At 35.6% G+C, this 17400-nt stretch overlaps 1 protein-coding gene across 1 annotated transcript; it reads left to right on the plus strand.

Moving 5' to 3' along the window:
- The first annotated feature begins 81 nt into the window (after positions 1-81).
- Positions 82-4204, plus strand: LOC104229909 (glyoxylate/hydroxypyruvate reductase HPR3-like). Its single transcript, XM_009782638.2, has 2 exons — positions 82-848; positions 3332-4204. Exons 1-2 carry the CDS (start codon positions 390-392, stop codon positions 3851-3853), a joined length of 981 nt encoding a protein of 326 aa, XP_009780940.1. The 5' UTR covers positions 82-389; the 3' UTR covers positions 3854-4204.
- The last annotated feature ends 13196 nt before the right edge of the window (positions 4205-17400 follow it).

Below are 17400 nucleotides of genomic sequence, written 5' to 3' on the forward strand. Positions count from 1 at the left end.
CATGTATTTCCTTCGCAATAATCAAAACACTGAAGCACGCTGTTTCTTAAATAGTTATCAGCTGCTACATATCCATAAACCAGTTATTTGATCCTTTGTCTAATGTTTGCTTGCTTATCTCATGGGTGGCGTTGTGATCTAATGTATAATGTCATGAGTTGGCATTTGGACTTATTTTTTCATGTTTACTGTTTTTCCCGCATGAAGGACCTTTGACCTAATATTCCTGTAATCAGGAAAAAACCAAACAGAAAAAACAAAAGCAGAAAATTCAAGAAATCATCATATATTGCTTTAATTTGTCTTGACAAACTGAAATATTCTTTCAGTTGTCAAAACGAGAAGAATATTCCTCCAAACTCATACTCGAGTTACTCTCAAACTCATCAATGGCAAAACCCAGCACTGCGTTGCCGGCGGTAATAGTCCTAGGCCAGCCAACCCTTTTCAATATCTACGGCGAACAGTTATCCCACAAATTCCAATTCCTTAAACCATGGGAATCTTCACTTCCATTGGAACAATTCATTTCCACACATGCTCAATCCGTACAAGCCATGATTTCTTCTCCTAAAGATTTCGTTGGCAAGATTTCTTCCTCCTTGTTCTGCCTCCTCCCTTCGCTCCGCGTTATCGTTACCTCCAGCGCTGGCGTTAACCATATTGATCTCCTCGAGTGTCGCCGCCGCGGAATCTCAGTTGCTAACGCTGTTTCCGTTTTCTCAGAGGATGTAGCTGATTTTGCTGTTGGATTGTTGATTGATGTTCTTAGAAAGATTTCTGTTGCTGATCGGTTTGTTAAGAATGGTCTTTGGCCTCTTCATGGGGATTTCCCCCTCTGTTCCAAGGTAATGCCACTTTGCTCTTCTGTAAGTTACTTGTTCCTTCTCCATCCCAATTTATGTGATGTTTGACTTGTGCTCTAAAATAAAGCATAAAAATGGGATTTGTCACATATTTTGTGACAATACATTTCTCAAAGCATAAAAATGGGAAGTGTAAAGTTAAATTATTTCTAAATATAGAAGATATAATAGGGAACACACTAACCACTGGACGGAGCTCGTAAAATGCTACTGAGCCTGCATAACCAGTGAAATTGATACTATCATCTTATTGACTTTTTATGTATGATATTTAAACTTTTCTTCTTATTTCATATGGTGATTTACTCATAGTTACATTTAGAAGTTTCATGTATATTATGTCAGAGATCATCAGTGTGGAAATTAAGTATTTGACAAATGAATTAGTGATATGGTTTCGAGAATCATAGCTACCTTAGCGACCTGCATTTATATCAGGCACAAGTAGGATTTACATTCCTTTCCATTTTCAAAGACCCAAGCCTAATAATTACCTCGGCTTAGGAAAAAATTAGAAAGCAAGTGAATTTCTTGCATACTGATGCATATTTTTTTGTTTTGCTTAACATGTCCGTAAAGAAAATATGTTTAAATTTGTGGTTCGGAAAATTATCCATCATAACAAGTTGTTTCTTTGACTGAAAAGAACAAGTTAGTGAAAATGTAGTTGTCGGGCTACAATATCTATTTCCCTTAAGCAGGAAAGAAAGATTTTATATCCCAAACGTGAAAATTTCATTCAATGTTGATGCAGAGGAAACGAAAGTTTCCCACTCATAATTGATTCAAGTGAAGTAGTAGCATAATATATTTAGCTTCTCCGATCACTCCACTTCTCCTACTGTCTAATCAGAAACTTTTCCTCATCTAGAATGCTTAAGGGTTCTCTCTTATACTTCCTGCAACAACTCAGTTAAAATTTGTCACATGAAAGGCAAAACCGCAAAAGTAAAGAACAACGTAGAAAGGGGCCTAAGGTTAATAGGTACACACCTGTTTGCCCATTTTGGTTTTGTTTGAGCTCCTCAATATGTGTACTCTGTCATATGATGGCTTAGTTAGCTCAATGGGACATCCACAGGCACGCGTTGCAAAATTAAGAGATGGATACTGTGTGGGGCTAACTGCTAAATTTAAATTGAACGCAACTGGTGTCCCTTATGATATCTATATTCCTTGCCTACATGCCAGTCCAAAAATGAATTATTCAGTATCGTAGCAGGAGCTCGGCATTTGAAGTGGGGAAGGCTTAAATATCAATGGACTATAGCACACTAAAAGTGCCAAAAAAGAAAACTGCACTATTTTACAAATGGGCATGCTAGACATGTGTGCATCGATCAGTGGATTTGCACCTGAGATCTTTCTATAGATAGTGGGGTATCCACCCCTATGTCCATGTTCTATTCGGAGGAATAAGTCTTTCACATAAACGAGATAGCTGAATGGTTGATATCCCCAGACTTGAAAACCGATATATTTTGAAAGAAAAGGTGCAAGGAAAGTTTTGAGATATATATGAGTCAATATCCTTCTTAGAAACATTTCCTAAAATGTTATTAATGATCAAATTTGAGGTTCAAAATTTGGGTGCCCCATTTATAGAGTGGGAGTAGCACAAATACATCTTTGCATTGTAAGACAGTTTTCTAATTTTTATTGTTTTTTGTTAGAAAATTGTCAGCAGAATTCTTCCGAAGAAATCAGAGACAAGGAAAAGATCATTATAGTTTATGCAAAATGTACTTCTAAGTAATTTCCCCATAGATCCTATATCTATCTATATGAAGAAGAAATCATGTACGGAAGGGGATTCTTATTTGTAGAAATGGGACTTCGAGCTTGGAACGAGCATGAAGAGAACTGTAGTTGTCTTTTTATAATGTTTGTTTAAGCAAAGGTTGGTTTCTGCTGCATAAAACTATGTTTCCATGTAGAGCAGTTACAGAGTTGAGGATTAACAAGGCTGTATAACAAGTCTTCATAGTCAGTAATGCGTTTGATTACTAATGTCATCTCAGGCTGTCAGGATTACTTTGCCTTATATCTTTCCTCATCCTTAATAGAGTTCTACATAGCGGGAAATGAAAAGTCACGTGCATCTGTTGTCCCTGGTTTGGAACTAAGTCTAGGTGTGGGATGCTGTCATGAGTTGGCTAACCTGCAATACTCACTGGTAACCCTCTGGACAAAATCCAACTCTTTGCAAGAGAGTGGCGTCTATACTTGACATCGATGAGGCTGTTCATAATTCTTTTTATGCTGGGTTTGGGTGGGTGGACAGTCATCGAGGTATTTTGGATTTATTCCATGCCCCTTACTGGACTTTAAGTTTGGAACAACATTTGTTGCAATAGGCTAGTACCAGTACACCTTGTTTAAGATTTTAGGTCTAGTACAAAGCTTGTGTGGATAACTTTTGCATTACTAATTGCTAGTTCTTGAATGATGATTGATGATGGCAGGTGGGAGGCAGGAAAGTAGGAATTGTTGGGCTGGGAAGCATCGGTCTAAAAGTTGCAAAAAGACTTGAAGCATTTGGATGCATTATATCATACCAGTCGAGGAAGAAAAAGCCTGTTTCTTACCCATTCTATCCTGACGTTCATGAACTAGCGACCAAATGCGATGTCCTTGTCATTTGTTGTGCATTGACAGAGCAAACTCGTCACTTGATCAATAAGGAGGTTTTATTGGCACTTGGGAAAGGAGGAGTTATCATTAATATTGCACGAGGATCCGTAATCAATGAGATGGAGTTGGTACAATGTTTGGTGCAGAGAGAGATTGCAGGTGCTGGGTTGGATGTTTTCGAGAATGAACCTAATGTTCCCGAGGATCTCTTTTCATTGGATAACGTTGTATTGACACGGCATGTTGCTGCTTGTACAGAGAATTCTTTTCGAGATTTATATGAACTTATATCAGGGAATCTGGAAGCCTTCTTCTTGAACAAACCTTTGCTTTCTCCAGTTTTGGATGACTAAAAGGTATTATTTCAACTTTGAAACGTATATTATAAGATCAGCCTTGATGTTTATCAACGTCTCATTCTGGATGCTCTCTGCAAAAGTGGAAAGTATTTTCTGTGTTCCGTTACAAATGCAAAACCACTATGCTATATCCAGGGAGGAAGCAAAATGATTCAGCTACAACTCTGCAGAAAGGAAGTCATTTGTTTTTTGCCATTACATGCACTCATGCAGACGTGCAAATGACTTGTCCTTGTGCTTGAGAAATTTTTTAATCTGCTGCTCGATATTCAAACATCAGATTATTTTATCCTGTAGCAACTATTCCTCACTTTTTGGGTTGAAAATAACTTGAACTATTTGATATCTTGCTCTATCCTACCCAACGTTCCTGAGTTCTTTTTCAGAACGATTTCATCCCTTGACATATAACATATCGATTGATTTAATAAACCTATAAATCAAAGCTAGTGGTAATCATAGATGTTGTGGAACAGTTCAGATTTCATTTAGTTTCAAAGTGGAGATAAATTGATAGTATACTGTTCTCTTTTTTGTACCTATGTTATGTTGATAGGAGGTAACAGTTGTCCAGCAGAATAGTCAAGATGAGCACAATCTAATCCGCACACCACTGTTATTAAAAAATTGCAGTTTACATTGTTTTGTTGAGGGTTAGACTAGCTCGGTATAGCTACTTGAATGGTTTTATTCGTTAAGGAAGATGTTAGCAAAGCCATAAGGCCTCTATCATTTGGACCTTAAAAGTAGGCAACATTTGGTCTTTACTACATAGGACCACATTTTAAAGTTGAGGTATTATTACTTTTAGTCCGCGCCAGAAATTATTTATATTTAGAAGTCGAAAAAGTGTATAATTTTTGTATATAATATATAGAATGTGTATATATATAAAAAGAATATACTCTTTTTCGATTATTATTTTAGGAGCGACTATACAATATCATTTTTTCTTTTAAAATTATGCAATGCTTACGTTACCCTTGTAATAAAAAGTTCATATATACTCTAAAGATCTAGGACAAAAGCGACCAGTTGTAGGGGCATTGCCATTTAAATGCTGGCTAGCATAGGCATATGCTGGGATTGTTACTGTTGCTGAAGTATTCATCACCTGATCACATGGGCTAAATAAATATCATTTCCTATGGTTAAATGGATTGTACTTATCCAAAACACACACAGAAAAGAAAGATTAAAATAAAATAAAATATGTTGTCTCTTCAATCATCTTCTTTCTTTTTCGATTTGTTTCAAAGAGATTGAAACCTTTTTATATTTAGAGATTATTCAGTTTTAAAATTTTTATTTTGCTCTTAATAGCATGCTATTTAGTAGATCACAAGACAGTAAAGTACTATGGATATGTTATATATATATATATTCAAGCTGGTGTGTCACCTAATGATTTTTTTTTTGATATAGGCATATCGAGACTAGTATGTCCCTTGATCATATTCAATAGTTATAACGTTTTTGTAAGTAACACTTTATTCCTCCTTAGATTAATTTGTTAATGTAGTGTCTCCATTAGAAACAATTTTGTTATATTTTATAACATTAATAATTTGTTACAACGGTACGTCTATTCCTCCCTTTACCAAAATAAGGAAAGAGTTATTCTTTTCTTTTCCTCTTATGACTTTTTGTCTTTCTTTCTTTTGTTCCCAAAAGAAGATTTTTTTCTTCGCCTTTCTAATAATCCAAATTATCCTTTTTAGAGTAAATTAGGACATCCTTAATTATGTTCCCAAATTCGTTTATTAGGATTTCTAAATAAGGATATATCTTCAACATAATGCTTTCTTATCTCATGGATAACATGACTACAACTTTGAAGAATTTCATGTCCATCATCAACAACAACGATAACAACAACAACAAATCCAGTGTATTCTCATAAATGAGATCTGGGGAGGATAGTGTGTACGCAAACCTTACTCCAACTTTATAAAGATAGAGATGTTGTTTTCGATAGACCATCGGCTCAATTTGATGTTCGTCAATAACATTAATTTATTTGTAAGTGCCTTTCAAACTACATATTTGAAACCAAACATATTTAATAGTGTCACCTGAGTTATGGCTAAGTTTGGCAATGTATTATGATTATTTTACTTGGCACAACGGAACAAATTAGATACGTGGATTGATAATGACTTGAAATTCTACTAATTATTTGTTTATAGGTTTTTAAACTATTGTAACTAGAAACAAGGAAGCATCTTTATCTTTGTTTCATACCATGTCAACGCTCAAATACTTCATGAAAATTGCCATTACTTTTATGTTATGTGCTGTTTTACTTGTCTGTTTTGCTGAATTATTGCATGTCTGACTGTTAATTAATAATGTCAAAACATACGTCATTTTCATGCTTAGGTTAACATGATCATCTACAAAATTTTGTTTAACCTAACTCCTCTGTTGTTTGCTGCTGTGAATTTATCATATTCACTAAATCTTTAGCCCTTAATTATTGTCCCTGTCCTTGTCATAATAAAGTTTTCAGTTTTCTTTGGTTAGCCAACAGAATTACAAACAAAAGTTGGGACAAATGTTTCACTTTTGACATGTCAAGCTTTTCTTGTGAATTGCTCCAACACTTGATCCTACCTTCTACCTAATGTTGCTCCTTGAATAAGAACTTTAATTTGATGCAACTGTGGAGTTATAGTTTTTAACCAAACTCCCTAAGACTATCCGTACGTTTTCAAAGACCAAAGGCAAAATAGCTAAAGTAAGATTTTAATGAAACTTGTACTTGTGCATGGTGGCAGGGACAAGCATTTTGCTAAGGAGATTCAAAAAAGAAAAAGATTGAAAAAATTAAAAAAAATTGTGGCTAGTGGGAGTTGAATCAACATCTAACAAAGATATTAAACGCCCTTGACTATTGAGCTATACTTTTGGATTGTGTCAAAAAGATTCAAAATATAATATAATATAGAGGTATAAATTGAATTTTACCTTATATATACGGAGTAATTTTTCGGTGAGGGGCATTCGGATGAACACCCTTTCGCCCCTGTTTGCCCCTGTTTGTGTATATCTTATAATTAATTATGTTTTTTCAAAAAAAAAAAAAAAAAAGAAATCCAAGATCATTGAGTTGTTTTGCTAATTTCTTGGATACAATAAAAAGTTGCATGTGATTTGGAGTGTGTAGTTATCAGATACAGTCTCCAAAAGCAATCAATTGAAATCATGATTGAAAAATCCATATTACAATTTTACATCTGATTAGGGTTGAAATTATTTACAAGAGTAGACATTAATATTTGTGGTCATGCACTTGTCCATTAAATAAACATTTCAGAAGGTAAATGATGTTTCAAATTTCTTTTTATAATTAGCTTAAAAATCTTTTGGTATATGTGTATGAATTCACCTTACAAAAGTATAACGCTATAAATTGCTCTAGTATTTTTTACTTTATTTTAAAAAAAATCAAGTTTCACAAACTAGCTGATATTTTTCTACAGTGTGCCATAGTGACAGTAATGAGTATGAGGAACTATCAGACAGGACATGTGCAACCCTTGAATGAAAGAGCGCCCTAGGCATTTTGCTAACTAGTACTCACATTAACATACTATGCTTTTGTATTAATTTGTTACTCGTTCTATTTCCAAACTATTGGCAAACACGACTAAAAATTCGGTAAAACCCGACCATAAAAAAACCGGCCAAAAAATCGACCAAAGTTGGTCTGTTTTTCAAAATATTTTTTTTTTTTTACGAAACCAACCAACTTTGGTCAGTTTTCTTTGGCGCAAAAATGCGGGAAACTATTTTTGAGTCCCGTAAAATTTTGTATTTCAAGAAACCGACAAACTTTGGTCGATTTTTTATTTAAAATAAATTAAAATTAATATTAAAAAAACCGACCGAAATTGGTCGGTCAATTTAGCCGGTCATTTGAAAAAACCGACCAAATTCGGTCAGTAATTTTATTTTTTAATAAAATCGACCAACTTTAGTCGATTATTTTCGTGCGAAAATACAATTAAAGAGTATAAATAAAATAAAAGATAGTTTTAAAACAAAATACACCAATGGTCTAGTGGTAGAATAGTATCTTGCCACAGTATAGACCTCATCTACGTCATTTGGATAACATATTTGTCTTGACACATTCATGTGTGTTATAGGTGTTCATACAGTTCTTTGAAATATATCTAAAATTAGCAAAAGAGTGCATATTCTTATATATGAAATACTTAAATTAGTTACATATACTCATGTCAGGAAAAGAGAGTTTCTAAAGAGTCTTGATCCGACTATTTCATAAGGTCCACACATGCTTCCACTGCACAAACGTCTCAACTGTTGCATACCAACGAGCTGATTAGGTACATAAATTTCTTAGAAGTTCAATTATTATTTTTTTAACTGACAATATATAATTTTGTTCCACCATTATGCTTCATCAATTTTTTTTTTATTATGTTAAGTTACATGTAAACAATAGGTAACTGTTTAAAACAAGCATGATCTTACAACCTGAAAAGAGTAAATAACTTGCAATAATAAGTCAAATTACACTAAATAATGTTTAAAAGGAAAAGAATTACACTGCTTCCAGTATATATATCTTAGACCGTACTAGTATTATGACCTATCTCGTTCACACTTTCATAGCACTAAATATTAGTCCAGTATCAATCGTGTGAATTTGACGTGCTTGTCTTTGCTCAAACCTTTCATAATTCCTACAATTATTTTACAACTAAAAGCACTTTATTGGGGTTGTACTTGTTGTGGCTCCACTTATATGATATGATAGACGATAGTAGTAGTGATTAGTGAATAGCGAGCAGTTTGTCCATTTTTTTCCCAAATAAAACTTAACGGCACTCGTTTTTTTCTCAACACGTGCACATAACATGTCTTATATATTACTCTTGTTGGTTCAATATGACTTTCTTGCACGCTAGGGTTTTCTAGTAAGTGAATAATTTTTGTATATATACACATTATATATTTTATATACAAATTTTATATACTTTTTTCGTTATCAAATATAATTAATTTCTGACGAAGACTAAAAGTGAAAAAAGCTCTAGGAAATAAGGCTTACTGATTTCGGATGTGAAAATGCTTTCAAGTTTTTCTTATCCAGAATAGGTAGTTTTTTCTTACTTTTATTTAGTTACTTGGGAATTGGTAATCATAGCCAGAGATTATTGAAGTCGTGGTCCGCTATATGAATCCTAATTAATCATATTTATCAAATTAAGATCTATATTGTATAAAATAAAATAGATGTAGAATTTAATTGGTATTAAAACCTATATTAGACTAAAAAACTCTTAGAAAGCATAAGGCACAAAGTAGCAGTACTAACATAATTAAAACATAATCTCAATTGATTAATATTATTAGATGTTACAGTCACATCTCTATATAATAATATCCTTATATAACAGTCATTCACTATAAAAGTCAAGTTTTTCTCAGAATCGATTTTTTTAGTTATATTTTACCTTTCTATAACAACTTTTTACCTATAACAACAACAACTATATTTATAGCAGAACGCTCTTTGTAAAATTACCCCTCTATAACAACCATATTGAATCTTTAAGATTACTAATAATAATTCTAAAAATATGCACACAATCTTTTCTATTAAATTAAACAAAGTTTTTATCTTGCATAAGATATAAGATTTGAAGAATTGCACATGATATCTTTTTCATTGGACAAGTTTCAAAAAATATTTAGATAGAAAATTTAACTATTGGAGAAAGCTTTTGGATACCTTTTTGCTGAAAACTTGGACACGAACTTTCGCCAATTCAAGCGTTATATCTCTAGTAAGAGAACGAATCTACAAAACAAGCTACAATTATAAAGTTCTTCCATCAATCTTGCAAGAATTTATTTTTTAGGTAGCTTTAAAATGTCTGGCATTGAGTTTAAATTTTTATACGTTTAGTTATGAATTTATTAATAATGTATTAGCTGTCTTCAATATTTAACTAGTAAAATATGCATATCTTTTGAGATTTTAAATTTAAATAATTTTCTTATTTTTATGTGTAACATTTAAAAAGGAAAAATAATTAATTTTGGATAATTTTTATCTATAACAGCCAGAAAAATATTTAAACGTCAAATGTTATTATAGGTGTATGACAGTCATTCACTATAAAAGCCAAAAAATATCGAAACAAACGGAGTTGTTATAGAGATGGTTGATTGTATTCATCCACAATATATGTCCTATCTTTCATTAAGTTTGCATTGATACCAAGAGATTGTAGGCCTTTGAAGATAAATTCGTTTCACGTGATTTTAGGTCTATTTCCTCCATTTTTAACACTTCATCTACTGTGGTTTCACACCTATGGACCGATGCATCTGAAGATCGACGTAAGACATGATCAAATCATCTCAAACTACCTGCTCTTATTTTATCCTCAACATATGCTACTTGCGCTTTTTGACGAAGGTGATAAGTTTAATTTTTTCTAATCACATATTCATCTTAACCTTCACTCGACAAAATTAAAGTAGAGAAAGAAAGGAAAATTTCTTTCCATTCAAATAAGAGAACAAACGAATCACCTAAAAATGAAAGATAGAAAGGTGTTATAAGTCAGACATAAAAGAAGCCATATTGGTCTACGTACATAAAAAAGTAGTATGCCCAATCATTATTGTTATCAAGGTACCTAAATCTAAATAAAGGAAAGATGCATTTTGTCTTAAGGGTAACTATTTCTTGTCGAGTTTCTCCTAAACCTGAACCAAAAACAACTCCGACTCAAACCTTAAATTTCAATATAAATCTTTGCCTTATCATAAACTTGAAAGATTACTGGCTATTTACCTTGTTGTAGAGCAAACAGTAAAGGGTATATAGCATATATATTGGTCAATTGAAGAATAATATTGTGATATGAAGCAACTGAGTAAATGCCCCTCTTGCAAACTTGAATGCAGTCAAATTCATATGATGGAATGGTGGAACTTTATCTTCCTCTCTGATTTTTTCTCGAAATTTCTTGTCATGATTTTCTGATTGGCCTTAAGATGCTGCACTCTCCAAGATGCTCGACGCTTCACCACTAACCTTAGCTTTTTAATGAAAAGTTAGTCATTTCAGTTCAAAGTTATTTCATTGGGGTTGGACATTTGGAATATTGAAGTTCCCACTTGATTGGCGAATTAATTAAAAGCACAACTATCTAGTCTCACACTTACGGGTTCTCCACTTATTGCAGTTTTGTGTTGGATAGTCAAATTCTTTGACAATAGACATAGTGGTCAACTAAATGTCATAATACTATTCGCACTAACTCCTTGTTGGCATTGGTAGGTGTTGTCCCGATTTTCTTATCATATTTGGTTTTCCTATCTATTGAAGAAAAGTGCAACATGTTTACCATAATTGAGTTTTCCTACTCTTAGAAGGAAATGACGAGTCCCTTTTCTTGTAGGAAAAGGTGTGGACTTCTATAAATTGAGGATCCTTCCTTCTCATTCAGTAACATCCACAATGTAGTCATACAGGGTTTGAAAGTCGTGTTTAGGGGGGAAAATTTACGGGACAAGTGTTAGTGTATCACTTGTGTTTGCCTCTTCGTGAGGTTGTTCTCTCGATATTTTGTACTCTTTTTTTTTATAGTGGATTGCTCATCTCCACCATGGACGTAGGTCAATTGACTGAACCACGTTAAATGTTTGTGTCTCTTTTGGTATTTCTTTTTTATTGTTTGATTTATAGTCGTTTAAGTGTTGCTTTACTAGCTTCTGCATGACACCTAACTTTTTCGGTCCTAACAAGTGGTATCAGTGCCTTGGTTATTTATCCAGGTTGTTACGGAATTGAGGTGAATATGAGCAAGATGGTATGTTTAAATAGGAGAAATTATAATGTTTGGAGAAGCAAGATGAAATTCTTGTTGTTCGTGAAGAAGATGCATCTACCCATTTTTTTAGCTCATTAACCCGAGAGTATATCTGATGAAGATTGTGATTTCGAGCACCAACAAGTATGTGGATATATACGACAATGCGTTGAAGATAATGTTCGCAACCATATTGTGAATGAGACACATGCAAGATCATTGTGGGAAAAGCTAGAGACTCTTTATGCTTAAAAAACTGGGAACAACAAGTTGCTCTGCTAAACCAATTGATGACCTTTAAATACAAGAAAGACATCCCTATCCTTGATCACATAAATAATTTTCAGGTCGTCCTTGATCAGCTGTCTAGAATGGAAGTTAATTTTGATGATGAGATACAAGGACTTTGGCTTCTTGATACTCTGCCAGACTCTTGGGAAACTCTCCGTGTTTCTTTGACAAATTCAGCTCCTGGAGGCAAGGTGACCCTAGAATATACCAAGAGTGGTGTGTTGAACGAGGAAGTATGGAGAAAATTTCAGGGTTCGTCCTCATAAGCAGATATCTTGGTTACAGAAGACCGGGGGAGAGATAGAACAAGAGACTCGAGGAATATAGGTAAAAGTAGAAGTAAGTCAAGGTCCAAATACCATAATATTACATGCAACCACTGTGGCAAAAAAAGGACACATCAAAAGGTTTTGCCACAAGTTGAAGCAAGACACTAGAGAGGGAAAGAAAGTTGAAAATAACGAGAACAATGTTGTTGCTATTGTTTGAGATGATCTTCCTTTTGCTTATGATGAAAATGTCATGAATTTGGTATCCCATGAGACGAGCTGGATAGTAGATTATGGAGCTACCTCACATGTCACACCAAGAAAAGACTTTTTCTCATCTTATATCCCTATTGAATCTGGAGTGTTAAAGATGGGCAATGCCAGTGAAGTTAAGGTATTTGGTGTTGGCACCGTTTGTTTAAAAACTAATAATTTCCATTTAAGGAATATTAGACGATGAAGGTTACCATAATGCCATCTTTAATGGCCAATGGAAGCTCACCAAGGGCTCGTTAGTAGTGGCTCGAGGAGTCAAGTATGGTCATTTATATGTGACACAGGGCTCTATTCTTAATGACTTCATAAATCTGGTGGAAAGTGACACTTTATCAGAATTGTGGCACAGAAGATTGAGTCATATAAGTGAGAGGGGGATTACATGTTTGTCTAAGAAAAATTTGCTTTCTGGAGTGAACAAGCAAAGCTGAAAAGGTGTATCCATTGTTCAACTAGCAAATAGAAAAGAGTTTCTTTTCATAGTCATCCTCCCTCAAGAAAGCACGATTTATTAGAGCTACTACACTCTGATTTGTGTGGTCCTTTTAAAGTAAAGTCAAAAGGTGGTGAACTTTACCTTGCGACCTTCATTGATGATCATTCTCGTAAGCTCTGGGTGTATCCTTTGAAATCTAAAGATCAAGCACTTGGCGTGTTTAAGAAATTTCAAGCCTTAGTTGAGAGACAGCCAGGGAAGAAATTAAAATATATTCGCACTGACAATGGTGGTGATATTGTGATCTATTTGATAACTATTGCAAGAAACAAGGAATTCGTTATCAGAAAACTCCGCCAAAAATGCCTCAATTGAATGGTTTGGTAGAGAGGATGAATAGAACTCTAGTTGAGAGAGTTAGATGCTTGCTTTCAGAGGCTAAACTTCGAAATACATTTTAGGCGGAAGTACTTAACACTGCTACCTATGTTATCAATTTGTCTCCTGATGTTGCTTTGGATGGTGATGTCCAGACAGAGTTTGGTTTGCCAAAGATGTTTCTTATGATTACCTGAGAGTTTTTGGGTGTAAATCTTGTGTGCATGTTCCTAAAGCTGAGAGATCAAAACTGGATGTCAAAACTAAGAAGTGCATCTTTATCGGTTATGGTCAAGATGAGTTTGCGTATCATTTTCATGATCCAGTTGACAATAAACTTATTAGAAATCGTGATACAATATTCTTTGAAGACCAGACTATTGAAGATATATATTGACAAAGATGATTAGACTCTCACAGTAATGAGAGCTTAGTTGATATTTATCCAATTTATATTGCTAAGGCACCTATTGCATATGAAGGAACCCCAGACAATAATGAGGATAGCGATCAAGATCAAATGATCATCATGGTATAGATGTTATGGATGCTCCAGTTGATAAAGTTGTGGTTGATCAACAACCAATTCCTGCTTAGGTAACTACTTTGAATGCTCTTGAAACCTCTCTTAGAATATCTACAAGAGAGAAGCAAAAATTCATGTGTTATCCTCTTGATGAGTACGTACTTTTGACTGGCATGAGAGAACTTGAGAGCTATGGTAAAGCCATGCAAGATACTCATAAAGATCATTGGATAGGAATGGTCGTGAAGAGAAATTACTTCAGGTTGAAAAGATACACACTGATGAAAATCCTTCAGATATGCTGACAAAGGCGGTGGTTGCAGATAATCATGTATTTTGTAGAAAATTGGCAAGCATGAAGCCTCTCAATAGTTCCTCTACTTGAAGATACATTTGGCCCCTTGGCTGGAGGGGAGTTTTTTGGGCTCATGCTCATGTTGTCCAGCCAAAGGCCCAATGGCCTAATCCTATTCTCTTTTGGTTTCCATTCCTATTCGGAATTGGATTCGGTTTTTGTTCCTATTTAGAGTTGGTTTTGGCTTTAAGAGAAAGCACCACCCATGATCTATAAATAGAACAATCTTGGAGAATTATTTTATGCTTATTGGCACAAGTCTTTGAAAGACTTAAGCACATATGAGTGGTTTTTTAGAGAGTTTTCATCAAGAGAGAAGAGAGAAGAAAAGTATTCATTTCGCTGCAGATTTTATTCCGACCAGTCAACTTCAAATCCCGTTATCTTATTTGTTAAACCTTGGATCGGGCTGAAATTTTGACTGAGTGTTTGTAATATCTTGATCTTTGATTTGAATGGTAGAGATCGGACTTGGTGTATATAGCATCTGATTTCGAGCCCCGGACAGCAGCTCCAGTTTTGTGACTCATCCTCTTTCTTCAATTGATTTGTCGTTGCTCTTATTGCTATTGTTGCTCCGTGTTTGGCACTTGTTGTGTAGCCTATTTGGAGAAATTTTGTAACCCTCTTATTTTATAGTCGAGAACTTTGTCACACCTCCTTTTTCCGCGCCCGGGGGCGCAGGGGAGTTTTTCCAATTAAAGGACAATCGAAACGGGATTTATTTATTTATTTCAGAGTCGCCACTTGGGAGATTTAGGGTGTCCCAAGTCACCAATTTTAATCCCGAATCGAGGAAAGAATGACTCTATATTACAGTCTGCGTACCAGAAATCTAGATAAGGAATTCTGTTAACCCGGGAGAAGGTGTTAGGCATTCCCGAGTTCCGTGGTTCTAGCACGGTCGCTCAACTGTTATATTTGGCTTATTTATCTGATTTTTAATACAATATGAACTTATGTGCAAATTTATCTTTTAACCGCTTTATTATTATTGTTTTATAAGAATGTGAACATCGCTTAAAATATATCTTTGGACTGTGTCACATGAAATGCACCCACAATCCGAAACATATTTTATTTGATGTTTTAGGATTTGGATTTGGGTCGCATGAAATGCGCACCCGAGCTTAAGAAAGTGAATTATTAAACACGCGCCTAAAGAGACTATCGCGTTATTATTTTTGCGGAGGCCGCGAAATTCGCTAAACGACCCTCCTGAATTCTAAGTAATTTTAAACAAGTATTTACTGAGGGCCCCGCAATTTGTATTTTTATTCGGCGAGGCTCATCTCATTCTTATTTTTTAAAGAATTTGCAACGTCATGGAAATGCATCTCGGGCCACGCCACAATCAGTGCGCCCGTGACTAGAGACATATTTCGACTCCGTTGAGATTTGGATTTGGGTCACATAAATGTGCACCCGAGCTTAGGGAGATAACATTATTAAAGGCGCGCCTAAAACAACTAGCGCATTATTATTTTGGGGTAGGGCCGTGAAATTTGCTAAACGACCCATCCCGGAATCTAAGTATTTAATACATATACTTTGTGAGGGCCCCGCAATTTGTCCCTTTTATTTGGCGAGGCTCGTCTCATTTTATTTTTTATTATTATTATTTATTTATTTTTTTTATTTTTTTATTTATTTTTTTTATATTTTTAAAGGGATGCCATTTTTACGCTTTTAACCATACTAAACCTTACAGCTTCTTTACAACTAAAATCTCATAACTCGTTACAATTTTAATAAAAGGAATCTAGCAAGATGAGTGTTTTGGAAGTAATAACAACAAGTAATGCTAGTTTTGTCCGAATGAACTAAGCAAGAGAAAAGACGAACAAATTAACGTTACACTGTGTCATGGAACAACTAACCCTACTTAATTAAATGATATCAAATAAACAAAAATACGTAACACCAAAAATGAACAAAACGCATATGGTGAAAACATAAGCAGAACATTATCACATCAATTTGTATATTGCATATTCGAACATTCAACGTAACATTTCCTTATCTAATGCTTGAAGTTTACTAACCTTTGAACCTCGACAAACTCAGGACGACAAACACGACCCCGACGGAATTCAAACCAGACCTCACTGGACGCGGAACGACAACGAAAACCCCGGAGCACACTCGACGAACCGGACCTCGACTCAACTTTTGGACTTTGGACTGGAACTCGACTTCAACTCGACCTTACTGACGGACCTGTTTGGTGGTGTACGCCAGTGGTTTTGGACGATGCTGGGCAGTAGGTGATCGTGGGCTGTTGTTTGACGGACATGCTGAAAACGAACAACAAAGACAATGGCTGCCGCTCGACCAACGTAGCAATGGGGTCTACGATGAAACTAGGAGGAGGAGGGATGGTTGTTCGGAGAGTGGTCGACGCTGCTACGGGTGGTTGGTGCCAATGACGACGTGAGGGAGTGGGGGGGGGCTGGTTACAGTGGTTGATGGGTAGGGTTTTTTCTGGTTAGTTGTGGAGTTCGATGGGCAGTGGTCGACGGGAAGGTGAGGATGCCGACGCAGTTTCGACGAGCAGCTGGGGACGAGGTAATGGTGTTTGGGTGTTGGTTATGGTGGAGAAGGAGTGAAGCTGGGGGCAGCGACGACGGGGGTGGTTGGACGTGGGGTTTTTCGTTGGTTCGTGGGGATGGCGATGCAGCGAGCAGCAGCTCGACGGAGCTGGTACGTGTGGGGGGGGGGTTATCGGAGGGGATGAGGGAGCCGATGGGGGAGCTGGTCAGGTGGCGGAGAGGGAGCTGGGGAAGGTGACGGGGGTGGTTGGACGTGGGGTTTTTCGTTGGTTCGTTCTCTCTAGGTTTCGTTTTTTTTTTTCGTTTTTCTCCTCCCCGTTTTCTTCTGCTTCTTCTTCTTAAGAAGAAGAAGATAAACAGTACGTTGTTTTCTTTTTTTTTTTTTTTTTTTTTTAAAAATCCTCAAAATCCCTCCTCGTCCGTGTTTCAATGCCCATAAAAATGAGCCCCACGCGTGGTGGGGTTCGAGGCATATGTCCCCCACGCGTGGTGGGGTTTCCCACGTGTCCTGGACACGGTTTATTATGGGCTAGGTCCGAAAATTAGGCCTAAAACCCGGTAGTTTAAACCCGAATATTATTCTTTTGCCAGGACCC

The sequence above is a fragment of the Nicotiana sylvestris genome, chromosome 1 (genome assembly GCF_000393655.2).
Source record: "Nicotiana sylvestris chromosome 1, ASM39365v2, whole genome shotgun sequence".
In the NCBI taxonomy this organism is placed as follows: Eukaryota; Viridiplantae; Streptophyta; class Magnoliopsida; order Solanales; family Solanaceae; genus Nicotiana; species Nicotiana sylvestris.

What these genes read in the sequence shown, in the direction of transcription:
- LOC104229909 (XM_009782638.2), top strand. Translation starts at nt 390, where the DNA reads ATGGCAAAACCCAGCACTGCGTTGCCGGCGGTAATAGTCCTAGGCCAG. An exon ending in ATTTCCCCCTCTGTTCCAAG is followed by an intron (nt 849 to 3,331) that starts GTAATGCCACTT and finishes TGATGATGGCAG; the next exon opens with GTGGGAGGCAGGAAAGTAGG.